Source organism: Giraffa tippelskirchi, chromosome 1, assembly GCF_054371585.1.
Source record: "Giraffa tippelskirchi isolate mGirTip1 chromosome 1, T2T-mGirTip1v1.2.pri, whole genome shotgun sequence".
NCBI lineage: Eukaryota > Metazoa > Chordata > Mammalia > Artiodactyla > Giraffidae > Giraffa > Giraffa tippelskirchi.
In genome coordinates, this window is record NC_137275.1 from 182,341,267 (window position 1) to 182,359,416 (window position 18,150).

At 39.9% G+C, this 18,150-nt stretch overlaps 1 protein-coding gene across 1 annotated transcript in view; it reads right to left on the reverse strand.

Moving 5' to 3' along the window:
- Window positions 1–18,150, reverse strand: part of LOC145514435 (transmembrane and coiled-coil domain-containing protein 5B-like) — a 107,805-nt gene that overhangs the window by 68,296 nt on the left and 21,359 nt on the right. Inside the window, exon 3 of the mRNA XM_081512226.1 lies at window positions 1,148–1,279. Within this exon, the coding sequence (XP_081368352.1) occupies window positions 1,148–1,279 (132 nt within the window). The remainder of the gene's footprint in view (window positions 1–1,147; window positions 1,280–18,150) is intronic.

Sequence of the window (18,150 nt, forward strand, 5' to 3'; positions counted from 1 at the left end):
ATATCGTAGTTCTATTTTTAATTTTTTGAGGAAATTTTACACTGTTTTCCATAGTGACTGTGCCAATTTATATTCCTACCAACAATGTACAAGGATTACCTTTCTCACAAACCTACAGTTACCAAGGGAGAAGAGGAGAGGGATAAATTGGGAGACTGGGATTGACATATACACACTAGTATATATAAAACAGATAACTAATAAGGATCGATTGTACAGCACCAGGACCTCAATATTCTATAATGATCTATATGGGGAAAAATCTAGAAAGAGTGGATATATGTATAACTGATTCACTTTATTGTTGTTGTTCAGTTGCTCAGTCGTGTCCGACTCTTTGTGACCCCATGGACTGCAGCACGCCAGGCTTCCCTGTCCTTCACCATCTCTTGGGAGCTTGCTCAAACTCAGGTCCATTGAGTTTGTGATGCCATCCAATCATCTCGTCCTCTGTTATCCCCTTTTCCCCCGGCCTTCAGTCTTTCCCAGCATACCAGGGACTTTCCTAATGAGGTGGCTCTTCACATCAAGGTGACCAAAGTATTAGAGCTTCAGCTTCAGGATCAGTCCTTCCAATGAATATTCAGGATTGATTCACTTTGCTGTACAGCAGAAACTAACACAACATTGTAAATCAACTATTTTCCAATAAAAATTTGTTTAAAAAAAGGATTCTTTTCCCCTACATTCTTGTAAACACTTGCTATCTTTTAACTTATCCTAACACATACTTTATTGAGCCCATCTTTGCATGAAATGTTCCCTTTATATCTCTAATTTTCTTGACGAGATCTCTAGTCTTTCCCATTCTATTGTTTTCCTGTATTTCTTTGCATTGATTGCTCAGGAAGGCTTTCTTATCTCTCCTTGCTATTCTTTGCAACTCTGCATTCAAATGGGTATATCTTTCCTTTTCTCCTTTGCTTTTCGCTTCCCTTCTTTTCACAGCTATTTGTAAGGCTTCCTCAGACAGCCATTTTGCTTTTTTGCATTTCTTTTTCTTGGGGATGGTCTTGATTCCTGTATCCTGTACAATGTCACGAATCTCCGTCCATAGTTCATCAGCACTCTGTCTATCAGATCTAGTCCCTTAAATCTATTTGTCACTTCCACTGTATAGTCAAAAGGGATCTGATTTAGGTCATACCTGAATGGTCTAGTGGTTTTCTCCACTTTCTTCAATTTCAGTCTGAATTTGGCAATAAGGAGTTCATGATCCGAGCCACAGCCAGCTCCCAGTCTTGTTTTTGCTGACTGTATAGAGCTTCTCCATCTTTGGCTGCAAAGAATATAATCAATCTGATTTCGGTACTGACCATCTGGTGATGTCCTAGTGTAGAGTCTTCACTTGTGTTGTTGGAAGAGGGTGTTTGCTATGACCAGTGTGTTCTCTTGGCAAAACTCTATTAGCCTTTGCCCTGCTTCATTCTGTACTCAAAGGCCAAATTTGCCTGTTACTCCAGGTGTTTCTTGACTTCCTACTTTTGCATTCCAGTCTGCTATAATGAAAAGGACATGCAAAGATGGGCTCAATAAAGGACAGAAATGGTAGGGACCTAACAGAAGCACAAGATATTAAGCAGAGGTGGCAATAATACACAGAAGAACTATACAAAAAATATCTTCACGACCCAGATAATCACAATGGTGTGATCACTCACCTAGAGCCAGACATCCTGGAATGTGAAGTCAAGTGGGCCTTAGGAAGCATCACTATCAACAAAGCTAGTGGAGGTGATGGACTACCAGTTGAGCTATTTCAGATCCTGAAAGATGATGCTGTGAAAGTGCTGCACTCAATATGCCAGCAAATTTGGAAACCTCAGCAGTGGCCACAGGACTGGAAAAGGGCAGTTTTCATTCCAATCTCAAAGAAAGGCAATGCCAAAGAATGCTCAAACTACCGCACAATTGCACTCATCTCACATGCTAGCAAAGTACTGCTTAAAATTCTCCAAGCCAGTATTTAGCCTTACGTGAACAATGAACTTCCAGTTGTTCAAGCTGGTTTTAGAAAAGGCAGAGAAACCAGAGATCAAATTGCCAACAACTGCTGGATCATCGAAAAAGCAAGAAAGTTTCAGAAAAACATCTATTTCTGCTTTATTGACTATGCCAAAGCCTTTGACTGTGTGGATCACAATAAACTGTGGAAAATTCTGAAAGAGATGGGAATACCAGACCACCTGACCTGTCTCTTGAGAAACCTGTATGCAGGTCAGGAAGCAACAGTTAGAACTGGACATGGAACAACAGACTGGTTCCAAATAGGAAAAGGAGTACCTCAAGGCTGTATATTGTCACCCTGCTTATTTAACTTATATGCAGAGTACATAATGAGAAAAGCTGGGCTGCAGGAAGCACAAGCTGAAATCAAGATTGCCAGGAGAAATATCAATAACCTCAGATATGCAGATGACACCACCCTTATGGCAGAAAGTGAAGAAGAACTAAAGAGCTTCTTGATGAAAGTGAAAGAGGAGAATGAAAAAGTTGGCTTAATGCTCAACATTCAGAAAACTAAGATCATGACATCTGGTCCCATCACTTCATGGCAGATAGATGGGGAAACAGTGGAAACAGTAGTTGACTTTATTTTTCTGGGCTCAAAAATCACTGCAGATGGTGACTGCAGCCATGAAATTAAAAGACACTTACCCCTTGGAAGGAAAGTTATGACCAACCTAGATAGCATATTAAAAAGCAGAGACATTACTTTGCCAACAAAAGTCTGTCTAGTCAAGGCTATGGTTTTTCCAGTAGTCATGTATGGATGTGACAGCTGGACTATAAAGAAAGCTGAGCGCCAAAGAATTGATGCTTTTGAACTGTGGTGTTGGAGAAGACTCTTGAGAGTCCAAGGGACTGTAAGGAGATCCAACCAGTTCATCCTAAAGGAGATCAGTCCTGGGTGTTCACTGGAAGGACTGATGTTGAAGCTGAAATTCCAATACTTTGGCCACCTGATGTGAAGAGCTGACTCATTTGAAAAGACCCTGATGCTGGGAAAGATTGAGGGCAGGAGGAGAAGGGGACGACAGAGGATGAGATGGTTAGATGCCATCACCGACTCAATGAACATGGGTTTGGGTGGACTCCGGGAGTTGGTGATGGATAGGGAGGCCTGGCATGCTGCGGTTCATGCGGTCACAAAGAGTTGAACATGACTGAGTGACTAAACTGAACTTAACTGAACACATACTTATCCTTATTATATTAATACAGCCTAACAGGTGTAAGATGATATCTCATTGTGGTTTTGATTTGTATTGTCCAGATAATTAGTGATATTGAGCATCTTTTCATGTATGTATAGTCCATTTATATGTCTTCTTTGGGAAAGGGCCAAGAAACAGGTTCTTAAGTAAACTGGATTTTGACTATAGGACTTGGACCCTAGAGTGAGTGAAGTCGCTCAGTCGTGTCCGACTCTTTGCGACCCCATGGACTGTAGCCTACCAGGCTCCTCCATCCATGGGATTCTCCAGGCAAGAATACTGGAGTGGGTTGCCATTTCCTTCTCCAGGGGATCTTCCCGACCCAGGGATCGAACCCAGGTCTCCTGCATTGGAGGCAGACGCTTTAACCTCTGAGCCACCAGGGAAGTCCTTGGACCCTAGAAGAGGGCACCTTCTGCTTTTTCCTCACCTACAAAAGATTTTTCCTCATTTCCTACAAAGGATTACCTTTCCCACAAACTTACAGTTACCAAGGGAGAAGGGGAGAGGGATAAATTGGGAGACTGGGACTGACATATATATACTATATATAAAATAGGCTTCCCTGATAGCCCAGTTGGTAAAGAATCCACCTGCAATGCAGGAGACCCTGGTTTGATTCCTGGGTCGGGAAGATCCGCAGGAGAAGGGATAGGCTACCCACTCCCATATTCTTGGGCTTCCCTTATGGCTAAGCTGGTAAAGAATCCGCCTGCAATGCGGGAGGCCTGGGTTCAATCCCTGGGTAGGGAAGAGCCCCAGGAGAAGGGAAAGGCTACCCACTCCAGTATTTTGGCCCGGAGAATTCCATGGACTGTATAGTCCATGGGGTCTCAAAGAGTCAGATGCAACTCGCACTTTCACTTCTACTTTCATTTATAAAATAGATAACTAATAAGGATATATCATATAGCACTGTGATAGAACCATATTCTAATCAGGTTATTTGGTTTTTGCTATTGAATTATAGAGTTCTTTATATATTAGGTTATTAACCCCTTATCAGATATATGGTTTGCAAATATTTTCTTCCATTCCATTGGCTGCTTTTTAATTTTGCTGATTCCATATAACCTAACAGTGCAAACTGACCCCATTGTACCATGCTAAAAGTGTTTGCCTGGCCTACCCTAACCCCATATTGACATTTTCCACAGATCTTCTTTTCAGAGACAGTAAAAGAAGAAGGAAATGAACCTACAGGTGAGGGAAGAGCAGAAGATGGCCTCTTCAGAGTCCAAGGCCTCAGTCAAAATCCGGTTTACTTAAAAACCTGTTTCTTGACGCAGGCCCTATCCCAGCCAAGACAAATCCAAGTCTTGATCTTCCACTTCCTTGGGTCCAGTGTGACTTTATGCAGCACTGGCTCAGTGGCTCTGAGACTTAGGATACGAGACATCTGCTTGGCTCTGTCTGTTCTGCCTGTGGGTGTAAGCAGTGGGGATTACCCCTTTTCCCCTAGAGTCTCTGGGTGTGATTCTTAGCCCTGTCAGTGTTTTACTCAAGTGTGTTCATTCATGCAAATTGAACAGATAAGATCTGTGCATATGTGTGTAAACTATATCTAGAAATTTAAAAACTATAAAACAACAACAATAACCTCAAGTGGGGAGGAATGGGTGGAAGTAAACGGGAAATAGGTGGAGTCAGATAAGCAAAAATGGCAGAAATTGACAAGTATTGAAGCTGGGAGATGGGTACATAAGGGGGATCATTATAGTCTGTTTTTTTAACATATATTTGAAATTTACCACAATAAAAAGTTTTTAAAAATGAAAAGATAAATACAAGTGGAGAAAATACTCATAGCAAAAAAAAAAAAAAAAAATACCTGTAGCAAATATGACTGATGAGTCAGTATATCAAGAGCATCCATAGATTAATAAGAAAAACCCTAAAATTTCAATACACAGATCATAAATGGCATGGATATTTAATTCACAAAAGCAGAAATGCAAAAGACTAACATATAAGGGGTTATATGTTAAACTCCACTTGTGATGAAAAAGTAGAAATTTGAGATGTTTTTTGCCTATCCACTTAGTAATAATTTTTTTAATGCTCAATTCTACTTCACTCCTACCAGAGTTAGTAGAAAGCAAATTAACAGACGAATGAGACTTGATGATATGATCGTAGGGGAAAATATTTAAGGAATTTCTCTGGGAAACAGAAAAACTCCCATAGGGAATTACCTTTTCTCATACCCCAAGCTGGTCTGTTCCAACCCACAGAGCCAGGTCACTCACTTCCATTAAAATGTGTTCTGGACTATATCTTTCTAATCTGTAACTACCAAGCTTTATTGTTGCTGTGTTATGCCTAAACTTTAGTTCTCCATACTCTTTGCCCTTATTCCCTGATGTCATATATCCCCATATTTTACATGAAGTCCCTAACCTCTGCTGTTGATTCTTCTGAACTTGACTCCGTTTCCTACCGACATGATATATATTAAACTTCCTTATATTTAGTAGAATTCCCAATCTCAGCCCCCTCAGCACAAGGTGATATGTTTTTATTCAAATTACAGTGGAATCATATAAAGATAATATGGCATTATCTATACCATAAAGATAATGCAAGTAACTAACTTCGTTATATGCTTCCTACAATCCAGGCAATCTTAAGTGCTTTACATACTTTACATACATAATTCAATTGAGACCTCATAACCTCTTACGTGGGTGGGTAGTAGTATTTTTATTTTGCCTGTGAGGGAGATGTTAACTGACTCACCAGCCTCACAAAGCTGCTGATTCCAGCCAAGTTGATTTGACTCCAACACACACTCTACTGCCTCCCTGGGCCTTTTATTACGTAGAACACATCGTGAAGACCATGATTTGACCTACAGAATAAATCCCTATTATAATAAACAAAGTAAATACAAAGTCCTACTGTATTTGTGGCAGCTAGCCAGGGAAATCAAGCACCTCCTGGGAAACAAGTCACTACTGAAGTAAATAGAGCCTGATATCATTTTTTAGAAACCATTATTTTCTATGACTTTTCTAGTAATATGAACTGACAGATAAAAAAACAAAAACAGACCAAAACCCCCATCATACCATCACATAACACTGAAAGGCACTGACTGACAGGAAAATACAATCCTATATTTACATAAAACCAGGTATTAGTATGCCAGGATATTCAGTGGAACTTTTCCTGTGGCCCAGAACCGACACGCATCTACAGATGAAATCTACAGGCACTGGCTCTCTGTACTGAAAGGGGCAGAAACCTTTCCTCGAAGCTTCCTAATAGACAAACCCACACTACAACTGAGAGCCATCCACCAACCTTCACATTCTTCCCAGCTCCTGTAAGAAGCCTGGGCAAGGGGAGGAGTGATCAGAGTTCCCAGCCTTGAAGAGAGGACAGTACTCAGTGAGAAAACTGTCTTTTCCCTATCCTACAACACTAAGTTTGTCAGAGGGAGGGACATGTGCTGCTGCTGCAAGAGAACTCCAAGCAGAGTGGAGAGTATCTTGCAGAAAGGGAGACGGCTGGCATCTCGCTGTGCCATGAGTAGAGCAGAGGGAAGCCTGGTGAGAGAGTTCTGGGGAGGACTTCGCCTGAAGACGGGTGTGTGTAATTGAACACAGACTTGCACTCACTTCTCACTATAGATTTATAAAGGCAAAGGCTTCCTGGAGTAGTGCTGTAACAGCACACTGAGAAGTGGAGTAGCAATCCTGGGAAGAAAGCAATCCTGGCACCTCCACCCCAGTTTCACGACAGAATGTATGGAAGAAAAGCTCGGTGATGTCCATCGGACCACAGAAAAACTACAGAACAGATGAGAGACAAAGAGACTAAAAGGACTAACCAGGACAAATGACTTGACACTCTACCAGGGAGCCATGGAGTTGGATGGAAATGGCAACCTGCTACAGTATTCTTGAGCTCCAGGGACCAAGGACCCTGGTGGGCTACAGTCCATGGGGTTGCAAAGAATCAAAAACACTGAGTGACTGAGCACACTACCGGAGAGAGGACCAGAAATAGGGTCTACAGGAGGGCTAGCCTCTTTAAGGAAGTTCTCGTTGACAGAGTGGACCAGGCTGGCTTAAACAAGAAACCATCATGTAGAGACCGTTACATCAGCAGAAGTTGCCAGATGCGATAAGACCAAAGGGATCAGAGTGAGCATACACACCTTCCCACAACTGGCAGGTGGTCAAGTATACAGGACTATTGTTACCTCTATCCAAAACCACTTGCCCTAATCCTAGACGGTCCACATGACAGAGAGAAAAAGAGGAGAAACTCCCTTTTTCTTAGAAACTGTCTCTCTCTCTCTCTCTGCCCTTTGCCTTCTCTACCTCTCTCTTTCTCCAATCCCCCTTCCAGCCCACTTTTTGGGTCCCTTAAGCAATGGTTGGGGGAAAGTTTTAAATTGGACATGATACTACGGTTCTAAACTGTACTGAACTAAGCTTATGCATCAAAAATGATCAGAATGTTTTGATACTTACCTAAGGTGCCATGGAAGAGTAAAAAAGATTTCTACAGAGTTTAGTAGAAAGAACTGATGAAAACAGGTAAAGTGCCTAATATATCCCACCTGTATTGAATAGATCATCTTACCTCATGCTGTACTGGAAGAACTGTCAGATCCTTACCATTTGAGAACACAATATGCATGATGACTGAAGGACTCTAGTACCTAACAATAGCTTTTTAATCTTCTTGTTTAAAAACAACAATCACTTAACACAATTTGCCTCCCATGGCATTCTATCAGGGCACCAGAAGTTTAAAAAAATCAAGTCAAATTAAAGACATAAGTCACATTTTTACACATCAGATAAACCTGAGATGGGACCTACAGCCCCCTTCTCTGTGAGTCATTTTAATACTACAGAAAGCTGTGACCCTGTGTTTCCAGGAGGACCAGTCATGCAGCTCTGCTGTGCAGATGAGTCATAAGAAACCTGGCTAACCGTACTTTGACATCCTCAAGCTACCTCCCTGGGAGCTGGCCATTTTATTTCCACTCTCTTCCCACCCCATCCCCCGCACCGTTTCCCAGAAGCCATCTTTATCTGAATTAATGTGACAAGAATAATCAGCCTGTCACCCTATGGAAAGGATAAGACTTTCAAAAATCACTGTAACTACAAAGTGATTCCACTATATGATTCCTACTTTAAAAAGTAAAATAGTTTTTTTTTCCTCCACCAGAAAGTGGTCCAGATTCTCAGCAGTCTCCAGTCTCAGTTTGGTACCATAACTGCCATAAATAAATTTCTTACGCACTAAAACCAGTTTTGCCCTTTTCCCAGGAGGCTTTTGTAAAGCTCAACATAAATTCAGCTATCTCATATGATGCAATTGTGATTTAGAAAAAGCCAAGACCATCATCAATACACAGTTCCATCCTCCCACACCAACAGCCCAATCTAACTGCCGCCAAGTCCCCAAACCCTGAAACTCCCACCCACAAGCTGCCAAACCCTCTGGTTGCCCTATCACTGGCAGATGCTACGATGCTCTGTCAGTAAAAGGTTTGTGAGAAACTGAAAAGTGTACAAAATCAAACAGAATGCAAAGACATTTTTACTGAATTCAGGATTCTGGAATACTTAATGCTTAAGAATTAAGACAGATCTGGGGATCAATACCCTGGGATTCTCTATTTGATCAACTCCAAAATGGCCACTCCCTGCTAACCCCAAAAGGAATAAGAGATGGCAGTTTGCAAAGACTTTGAACATCCCCCATAAGAAGCATCATGTACATACAACTCTAAATACAAATATTTCAATCATGAGGAGACTTGTGTGTGCCAAGGTCACCATTTCTATATTGAAGTAACATGATGAATACTCAGAAGTGAGCAAAGTTATTCTACTAAGGGGGACACCATAATCCACTGTCATTTACATGCACTGCATTGAGCTGTGTCCAGGGACACTGACTTAGTGACACAGCGAGCTGAAATGTCATAACCACAGTTAGGTTACTCCTAGAGAGCTCACTAAGGTCCTTCACCAAATCGTGTAATTTTTATTTGAATCTGGGAAGCAATCCTGAGACTCTCAGCCCCTCATCTTACATAAGGGAAGACTGAGGCCCAGGATATTTGTGTCAAACAACTCAGATAGCAAAATACTAAAATCTAGGCACCATGATTCCTAGCCCTGGGCTCTTTCCACTCCTTTTTTCTGTTACCCAGCCTAATAAAAACCCATTGTTCACAAAACTTTCCCCATCCAACTCTCACCTCTATGCTATGACCCATGTACTCCAAGTCTCCAAAACTGCTTCTGTGACTGCTTGAGTCGAACCTCTCTTTTTCCGATTCTTAACTCAACCCCTCCTAGTACTGTCCTTTCCCTATGACCATGCCCCTAAACCTTGGTCTACTTGTCTTTTCTAATGACTACCTCCTGTCCCAGATTTCACTCCACCAAGCCCCAGGACTCTCTTTTCTAATTCCTAAGCCCCGGGATCCTTCAATCAATTCTTACTCTGAGACTTTGTATCTTGAAAGAGTATATTCGTTTTCTATTGTATTGGTATTCTGTTGTTATATAACAGATTACTGCAAAGTCAACGATTTAAAACAACACAGATCTATTATCGTAGAGTAGTATGGGTCAGACATTCTGATACAGGTCTCACTGGATTGAATTCAAGGTGCATTCTCTTCTGAAGGTTTTGAGAGAGAATTTGTTTACTGGCTTTTTCCATCTTCTAGAAGTCTCCCACATTCACCAACTCATGGATTCCTCCTTCATCTTCAAAGTCAGCAACATAGCACCTCTCTGATCCTGCTTCCATCATCGTATCTCTTTCCCTGACTCCCCTCTCCCTCCCCCCTCCTCCACTTCTAAGGACAACTGTGATTGTACTGGGCCAATCAGAATAGTGTAAGATAACCCTTCTTTTTCAAGGTCAGCTAAATAGTAACCTGAATTCCATCTACAACTTTAATTCCCCTTTGCCACATAACCTAACATATTCATGGGTTCTGGGGACGAGGACATGAACATCTTTGAGGGATCATTAATCTTTCCTGAAGGGAAGCCTTCAGCATCTTCTTCTCATCCCTTGACACCCCTCAGCTGATATAGAGAAAAATGGAGTCTAAACTGACTGAGTCCCCAAATGATTACTGGGGCATGTAGGGTGAGATGTGCCCAGTGGTCATTTGGGGATCCTTTCCTCAGAGACTTGGGAGGGACACTGACTCCCTGGCTACAGCATTGTACTCTACAACGCTCTGTCCTCAGAGCTCCAGAGGGCTGAGCCTAGATGGAGAAGATAAGGACCTGGCATGGAATCCAAAGACCCAGGGAGACCAGCACACACAGTGCTATTACTAAGCATGGCCTTGGTGCTGATCAAACACACCATAAACACACAAGGCACTGAATGTGTGGGTTGAGCCTTCAACTGAAAATTCCTTGGAAATAGACTTTGTGGTCAAATTATGAAAATCACTGCATTGTCAGGTAATCTAAATTTACATTTTACTTTAGGAAATCTGCATTTTGCTTTAGGGAAAAAAAAAACAACTCAGACAATTATGGAAGACATTATATAAGGAAATTAGTCCTACAGAGTCCTATTAACCACCTCATAAAGACTTATTTTTTAATTTTGAAATAATTAAATATTCATAGGATGTTACAAAGATAGAACAGGGAAGTATAGTGTACCCATCACCCAGTTTCCCCTAGTGGTGGTATCTTACATAATTACAGTTTAATATCAAAACCAGGAAACTGACATTTGTGCAACGTGTGTTTATAGTTCTATGTCATGAAATTTACATTTTAAAAACATAACTAGACAAATGGATATGTCTGTGTCCACCACTCAGTCAGAATCCTACAAAATGTCAGCAGCACTGCATGGGACTTAAGGACTCACCTACCAACACGCCTGGGATGGATGACTTCTAAGAATCTACATAACCTCTAAGATAAAGTATGCAGTGAAGCACAGAGAACTTGACAAGGGCCTACATCAGCAAAGTGAAACAACAGGGAACTATCAGTCTGCTAGGCATACCTGCTGAAATGAGAAAATTCTCTTGAAACATTTTCAAATGATTTATACTCAGTGTAAGGGAACTGTCCAACAACTTCAAAGATGCCAGTCATCTCTGAGAAGAAAGACAGGAAAGCTGACTGAAACACCATCCCAAAGTCTTACTTTTCTCCACCCCAGGCAAGAACTCAAGAAAAATCCTCTGAATCAGTCCGACAAAGTATCACAGAATGTTAGACTTACAATGGCCCATAGAAACTTCCTAGTTTGCTCCAATCTTTTAATTTACAGATGAAAAAAAACTGAGACCTAGGATAGGGAGAGGATTGCTAAGTCACACAGCTAATTAGTAGCTGTGTCAAGATTAGCACCTGAGTCCTCTACCTCCCAAACTGGCACATTTTCTAGTATCCACATTATCTATCTTCAAACACATGCTCCTGAAATTTCAACATGATTTTAAGAAAGGGAATAACATGATCAGAAGAGTAATGCTACATGGAATGACTATCAGTGGGGCAGAATTTGATAGGAGGAGATCAGGAAAGAGGCTGTTGGAATATAGCACAGACTTATATATCTTGGTGGCTTCAACTAAACTGAAGGCAATAAAAGTGGAAAGAAGCAAAAGGATTCAAGATATATGTTGAAGTAGTCAGGATCAGCTGAACTCTGTCACCTGGGTCATCAATAACAAATTTCTGACCATGAAACATACCAAGGTGAGTAACCTATTTGCCAGGGGATTCGGGGGTAGGGGGTTATACTTGTACACTTGGCCTCATTGTCACTGCTATTATTAGGACCCAGTAGCAGCTACTTAGGTCAGATGGTCCCACTTGTCTTGGCAAGCAGCACCTACCTAGCTCACACATTTATAGCTTCCCCCATGCACTCAGACAGCTTCCTAACTAGAAAACTGATACACAGACTACACTACAGGATTAGGTTTAATAGGACACTGGATTTGGGGTACCGGCATCCTTGTCTGAGGCAGATGAGCCCTATCTCATCTGCCTGTAAGTACTTCTACTTACAGGCTGAAGTCAGCCCAGATTGAGTGGCACATGAAGAGCTTCCTACCCTCTGTGTCCAGAAAGGCAAAGCAACAGCAATCTTGATCTGGTGTAAACATCAAATGAAACCTGAATCATCCAAACATTCAGCACACAGCTGGTTCAGGAATCTACCCCTGCTACCCAAGATCCTCTGGTTTCCTTCAGGAACTGCAGACCTAACCAGTTCACTGGCAGAGCCTGACCTCTTGACCCTTTCCTGAGACTGGTTTTCTACACCTCTCACCCGTCTCCCACACTCCTCCCAGGCTTGTAACTCAGACACATAGACACCAAGCACAATTATTGACCCAAAGATCTGCTGTTGCTCTCTGTATGTTTCTCTTGGATTGGACACCGGATCACACGCAAGTTGGTTTGTCACATTCCTCCAGGCTTAGATTTGGTCTTCTCCCATTAAAAAAGTTCGCCTTGTTTTTTACTTTATGGTGGTAGAAGGAAAGAGAATGTGCAGCTCTCAAGCAGTGCCCACTGAGATGCAAATCCATGCAACTACTCTGAAGAGAAATTTGGCAAAAATCTGGAAGAGTTAATGATGCACATATCCTGTAATCCTTTTCCTAGGTGCACCCAAGAGAAATGGATAACAGGACCACCAAAAAAATCATGGAAGGTTATTCAGATCCACTTTATTTTACAGCAAAACTGTAAATAACTCAAATGCCTAACACACAAAAATAGATAAATTGTGGGATAGTCATAAAATAGAATACTAATATATACAATATGAGTGAATCTCAAAAATATTATGTTCAGCAAAACAATCTAGACCCAAAAGCTAATATTGGTTATTCCACTTATAAGAAGTTTAAAAAAGAGCAAAACCAAATCTAAACTAGCTCAAAATAGTTATTATCTGTGATGGGACATACAGATGGGGCTATGGACTGAAAAAGCACATGGAGGAGCTCTCTGGGGTGTTAGAAATATTCTTTATTTTGCTCACTGCTGTAATGGCATATAGTTAACTATTGATTTGGGTTTCACAGCGGTAAAATATACATGTAATGGAATGCCTAACCTTAAGCATATAACTTGATGAATCTTGATAAATGTATATCCATGTAACTACCACACCAGTCAAGATATTGAGCATTTCTATCACTCCAGAAAGTTACCATATACCCTCCCAGGTAACTACTGTTCTTATTTCTATCACCATAAATTTTTCTCCTCTATAACTTTATATAATAAAGAGAATAATTCAGTATGTTATTTTGTGTCTGGCTCCTTTCACTCAACATGATCTTTGGGGGGATTTGCTCTTATTGCTGGATGTATCAGTAGTCCATTCTTTTTACTTGCTGAGCAGTATTCTTTTATCTGAATTATACCATAATTTATCCTGGATGGATATTTGGGTTCTTTCCAGCTTGTGACCAGCATAAAGTTGTTGTGAACATTCTTTTGCACGCCCTTTTGTAGCCATACATTTTCATTTCTTCTGGAGAAATACCTAGAAGTGGAATTTCTGGGCCACAGCACAGATACATGATTAATTTTTCAAGAAACTGCCAATTTTTTTCCAAAATGATTGTGATTTTGTACTCTATCAGCAGTTTTCCCACATTCTCACCAACAGTTGTAGTTATCTTTTTAAAGTTAGCCATTATAATGAATATAAAACAGTATCTCACTGTAATTTTAATTAGCATTTTCTCAGAACATTAATGGTAATAAGCAATTTAATGTGCTTATTAGCTGTTTATACACATTCCTTTGTGAACTACCTGCTCAAGTTTTTTGCCCATTTTATATTAGATCACTTGTCTATTGATTTGCAGGAGATATGTTTACTATAAACATTTTCTCCTAGTCTGTGTCTTCCCTCTTCATTTTTTGTGGTAACTTTTAATGAGCAAAAGTTTTGAGTTCCAATGTATCTATTTTTTCCTTTCTGTTTAATGCTATTTATGCTCTCTCCAGGAAATCTTTGTCTAACCCAAGCATGTGTTTTCTTCTAGAAGCTTTATAGTTTTTGAGTTTACATTTGTGTTGATGATCTACTTAAGTATTTGGGGTTTTGGTGTTATCTGATAAAGAATTTTATTCTTAATAGCATTTTCCAATTGCTTGCAACTGATCTATAAAAATATAATTGAATTTTTTCTGTGGTCTTTCTAAATTCATTTTTAAGTATCAGTAGTTGTTTTGCAGATTCTTTAAGATTTTCTATGTACAGAATTATACCCTTTGCAGGCTTTATATCTTATACTTCTCTTTCTTGCCTCATTGCAATGGCTAGCAGCTCCAATGAAGTATTATCAATAAAAAGAAGCAGTAAGGAAGGACATCCATACTTTTTTCTCAATCATGGGGGAAGGTTTTCAATATTTCAGTGTTAAATGTGATGCTGCTACAGGAGTTTTATAGATGCTCTTTATCGAGTTAAAAGAAATTTCAACTTCTGATTTGCTGAATTAAAAATTACTGAATCTTGTGAAATATCCTTTCTGTATTTATTGAAAGGATTATATGGGTTTTCTTCCTTGTTATGTTAAAAGGTGATATACATTAATTTGGGGGTTAAGCAATTTTGTTTCCTGGGACTAAATCCCACTTGACCATGATGCATTAACCTTTTTATACAGTCCTGGATTCAACCTGATGATATTCCTTTAAGGATTTTTATTTCTGTCTTAGTTTCAGCTGCTATAAAAGTATACCATATGCTGGTGACTTTAAGCAACAAACATTTATTTGTCACAGTTCTGAAACCTGTGAAATCCAAGATCAAGACACCAGCAGATTCAGTGTGCGCCCTCTTCCCTCTTCTTCAAGGTTGCAGATTGCTGACCTCTCTATCATATTAAGGGTTAGGACTTCAACATATTAATTTTGGAGGGACACAAACATTGTCTATTGCAGTGTCTATGATCTCAGGAATATTGATCAGCAATTTTCTTCTTTTTAAGTATTTTTCTCAGGTTTTGGTATCTGGGTAATGCTCGCCTCATAAAATGAGTTAGGAAATGTTCCCTTCTTCTCTATTCTCTGATTTGTTTAACATTTATTACTGCTTACTGTTTGATAGTATTCACCAGAGAGACCATCTGGACCTATAGCTTTCTTCACGGGAAGGTTTTTTATCACAAATTCAAATTTTTAAATATAGGGCTATTCAGATTTTCTATTCCATCCTGTATTAGCTTTAGTAAGTTGTGTTTTAAAGGAATTTGAAAACATCTCATTTCTCCAACTTATTGGCATAAAGTTTCCATAATATTTATTAATCTTTTAATGTCAGTATGATCTATTCCTCTTTCATTCCTAATTATGGTAATTTCTGTTTTCTCTCCTTATCAGTGATGGTAAGAGTTCCTCAATTTTATTTTACTTTCAAAGGACAATCTTTTGGCTTTGTTAATTTTCTCTATTAATTGTCTCTTTTTTATTTTTCTATTTCTGTTTTCTGATCTTTATTAACTTCTTTTGGGTTTAATTGGTCTTCTTTTTCTAATTTCTTCTGAAGGTTTGGAAACAGAGCAGGCTGTGAACAAGATTTATGTACGAAGGACACCAAATTCAAGCCTGGGTATCACTTTCTCTTGAAGTCTTGGAGACAACCTCCAGGTGGTAGACAGACAAACACAATACGTGGGCTCTAATAATGACATAAGTTCTTCATCTTTGGACACAGGTTGAGTGTTTTTGCATACTGCAGTACATCATTTGTAATTAGGACCAATCAGAAGTCCTGAAGGCCCAGGTTCACTGCCTTGAACATGTCTGGACAGTCTACTGGTACATCGTCATGGCCCTAAGATTAACATGAGTATGGACTTTCAGGCAAGCATAAAGTCCTAAACTTTAAGCTTCTTTTTCACGTTTCTAAAGGTTTTCCTAGGAACCCAGGGAAATGAGAGTTGCATCAGCAACACTGTCTAATTTGAGTTCTCATAGGTACCAGAATTATGAAGGTTATCTATTCTGGACTGAGGCCCCAGATATCCATAGCTATAATTTTGCAGGTTTTGACACCTTGATAAACAAGTAATGTCAACCAATTTGAACTAATTAAAAATTCTTAAAAGGTTATCAGAGTTGGTGGGAGAAAAGTTATATAAGAGGGTTGCAGTTGAAAGAAAATAATGAGAGAAGATTACTACAATTTCAAATATAACTGATGATGTATGCAAAAGGTTCAAAAACTGGTAATTAAGAGAATTAGATCTGCTGCTCTCTGGGTTGGAAGTCTGTACAAGCCAGTGAATTCCAAGGAGGCTTCAAACCTAAAAAATAAGTTAAAATAATGAACTTGGGCCCTCTGGATATCTTCTACTTTGCTTAGGTTATTTGCTCCTAGCCCTTTCTAACAGTAAGTAATGTGTCTCCTATGATCTATTTATTTCCTTTCCATTGTGAATTTATGAAATTCCAAAGACCCTGGAAAAATAACCAATCCCATGAGATGGACCTGCCTCCATCCAACCTGGAGATCTTCTCCCAAATTTGTGGGGCATCCATTCAGCTCCTTTACCACCAGAGCTATATTCAGGATAACTGAATAAATCTTGAAGTTGTGGGAGCTCCAATGTGGCAGTGGAGGTGAAGATGGGGCCTGCTCGCTAAGAACAATCCACTCTCATAAAACAATTTAAAGGCAATATTCTTGCACATTTTTCTGTAATTGAGTATCATTAAGATACTGAAGATGCAATGCATTTTTCAAAACCTATTTACTGAATGCCTACTACATGCCAGACATTGTGCAAGAGACAGAGGGATACAACAGTGAGCAAAGAAAGAGAGACAAGAAAGCTACAAGACAGTTGTAAGTGGAAAGAGTAGGAATGGAGAAGGTAGAGTGCTGGTGTGCTCCTTTATTACCAAAGACTTTATATATTCTTGGGTCCTTTAATCAGAAAAAAGTAGCTATGCTGGATCCCTCTCTCTTATGGGGGAGAGAGTTTATGTATGTGTGGTGGGTTTTGGAGAAAATGAGGAAGCATAAGGAGAATACCTCAATTTCTGCCCAATGGAAGTGGGAGGATGGAATCACTGATGTTCCAGAAGCTAAGAAAGGAAAAATGTAAATTATTTTCTTTACGCATGTGGTTTGCACAACATCCTCCAACATAAGACTCCCACTTGGGTCCTAAAGTTGGAAAAATATAGGGAGTGTGGAGATGAACAGAGCAACAGGACTTGACATGGTATCCCAGGTGTCAGCACTAGTAGACCAACCCCTAGAGGGAGATATTTGTAAGATATTCTCCAGGTTCATTACTCATGTACATTATAAATGTGGAATTCGTGTCATTAACCTAAATTACAGAGATGCATTTCTCACATAAGTCCCTATATGCAGGCTGGGTAGCAAAGAAGAGTTCTTAAAGTGGGGGTAATGTGAAGAGCTCTTAAGAACTTCCTACCCTAAAAGGTATTTCCCATGTTGACTGAAATTCTTCATTGGTTCCACTGCTTAGAACCCATCTTTAATCATCCCTCTGTAACCACAAAAGCAGTTACAATAAAGATTCTGAAATCAGATTGCCTTGTTCACCCTGGGCTTCACCACTAACTGCTCATATGACTTTGGAGAATGCTTTTTCAATTTATCTTAATTATTTGGCTGTGCCAGGTCTTAGTTATGGCATGTGGGATCTAATTCCCTGATTGGGGATTGAACCCAGGCCCCTACATTAGGAGCACAGAGTCTTAACTACTGGACCATCAGGGAAGTCCCTGAGGTATGGTTTTTAATAACCAAGAATCACATTTATTGAGTATGTAGTCACTTGGCAACTATAGAGCTAAGCACTTTACATGTATTTGCATGCATGCATGCTTAGGCACCATGTCATGTAGCCCCAGGGACTGTAGCCCACCAGGCTCCTCTGTCC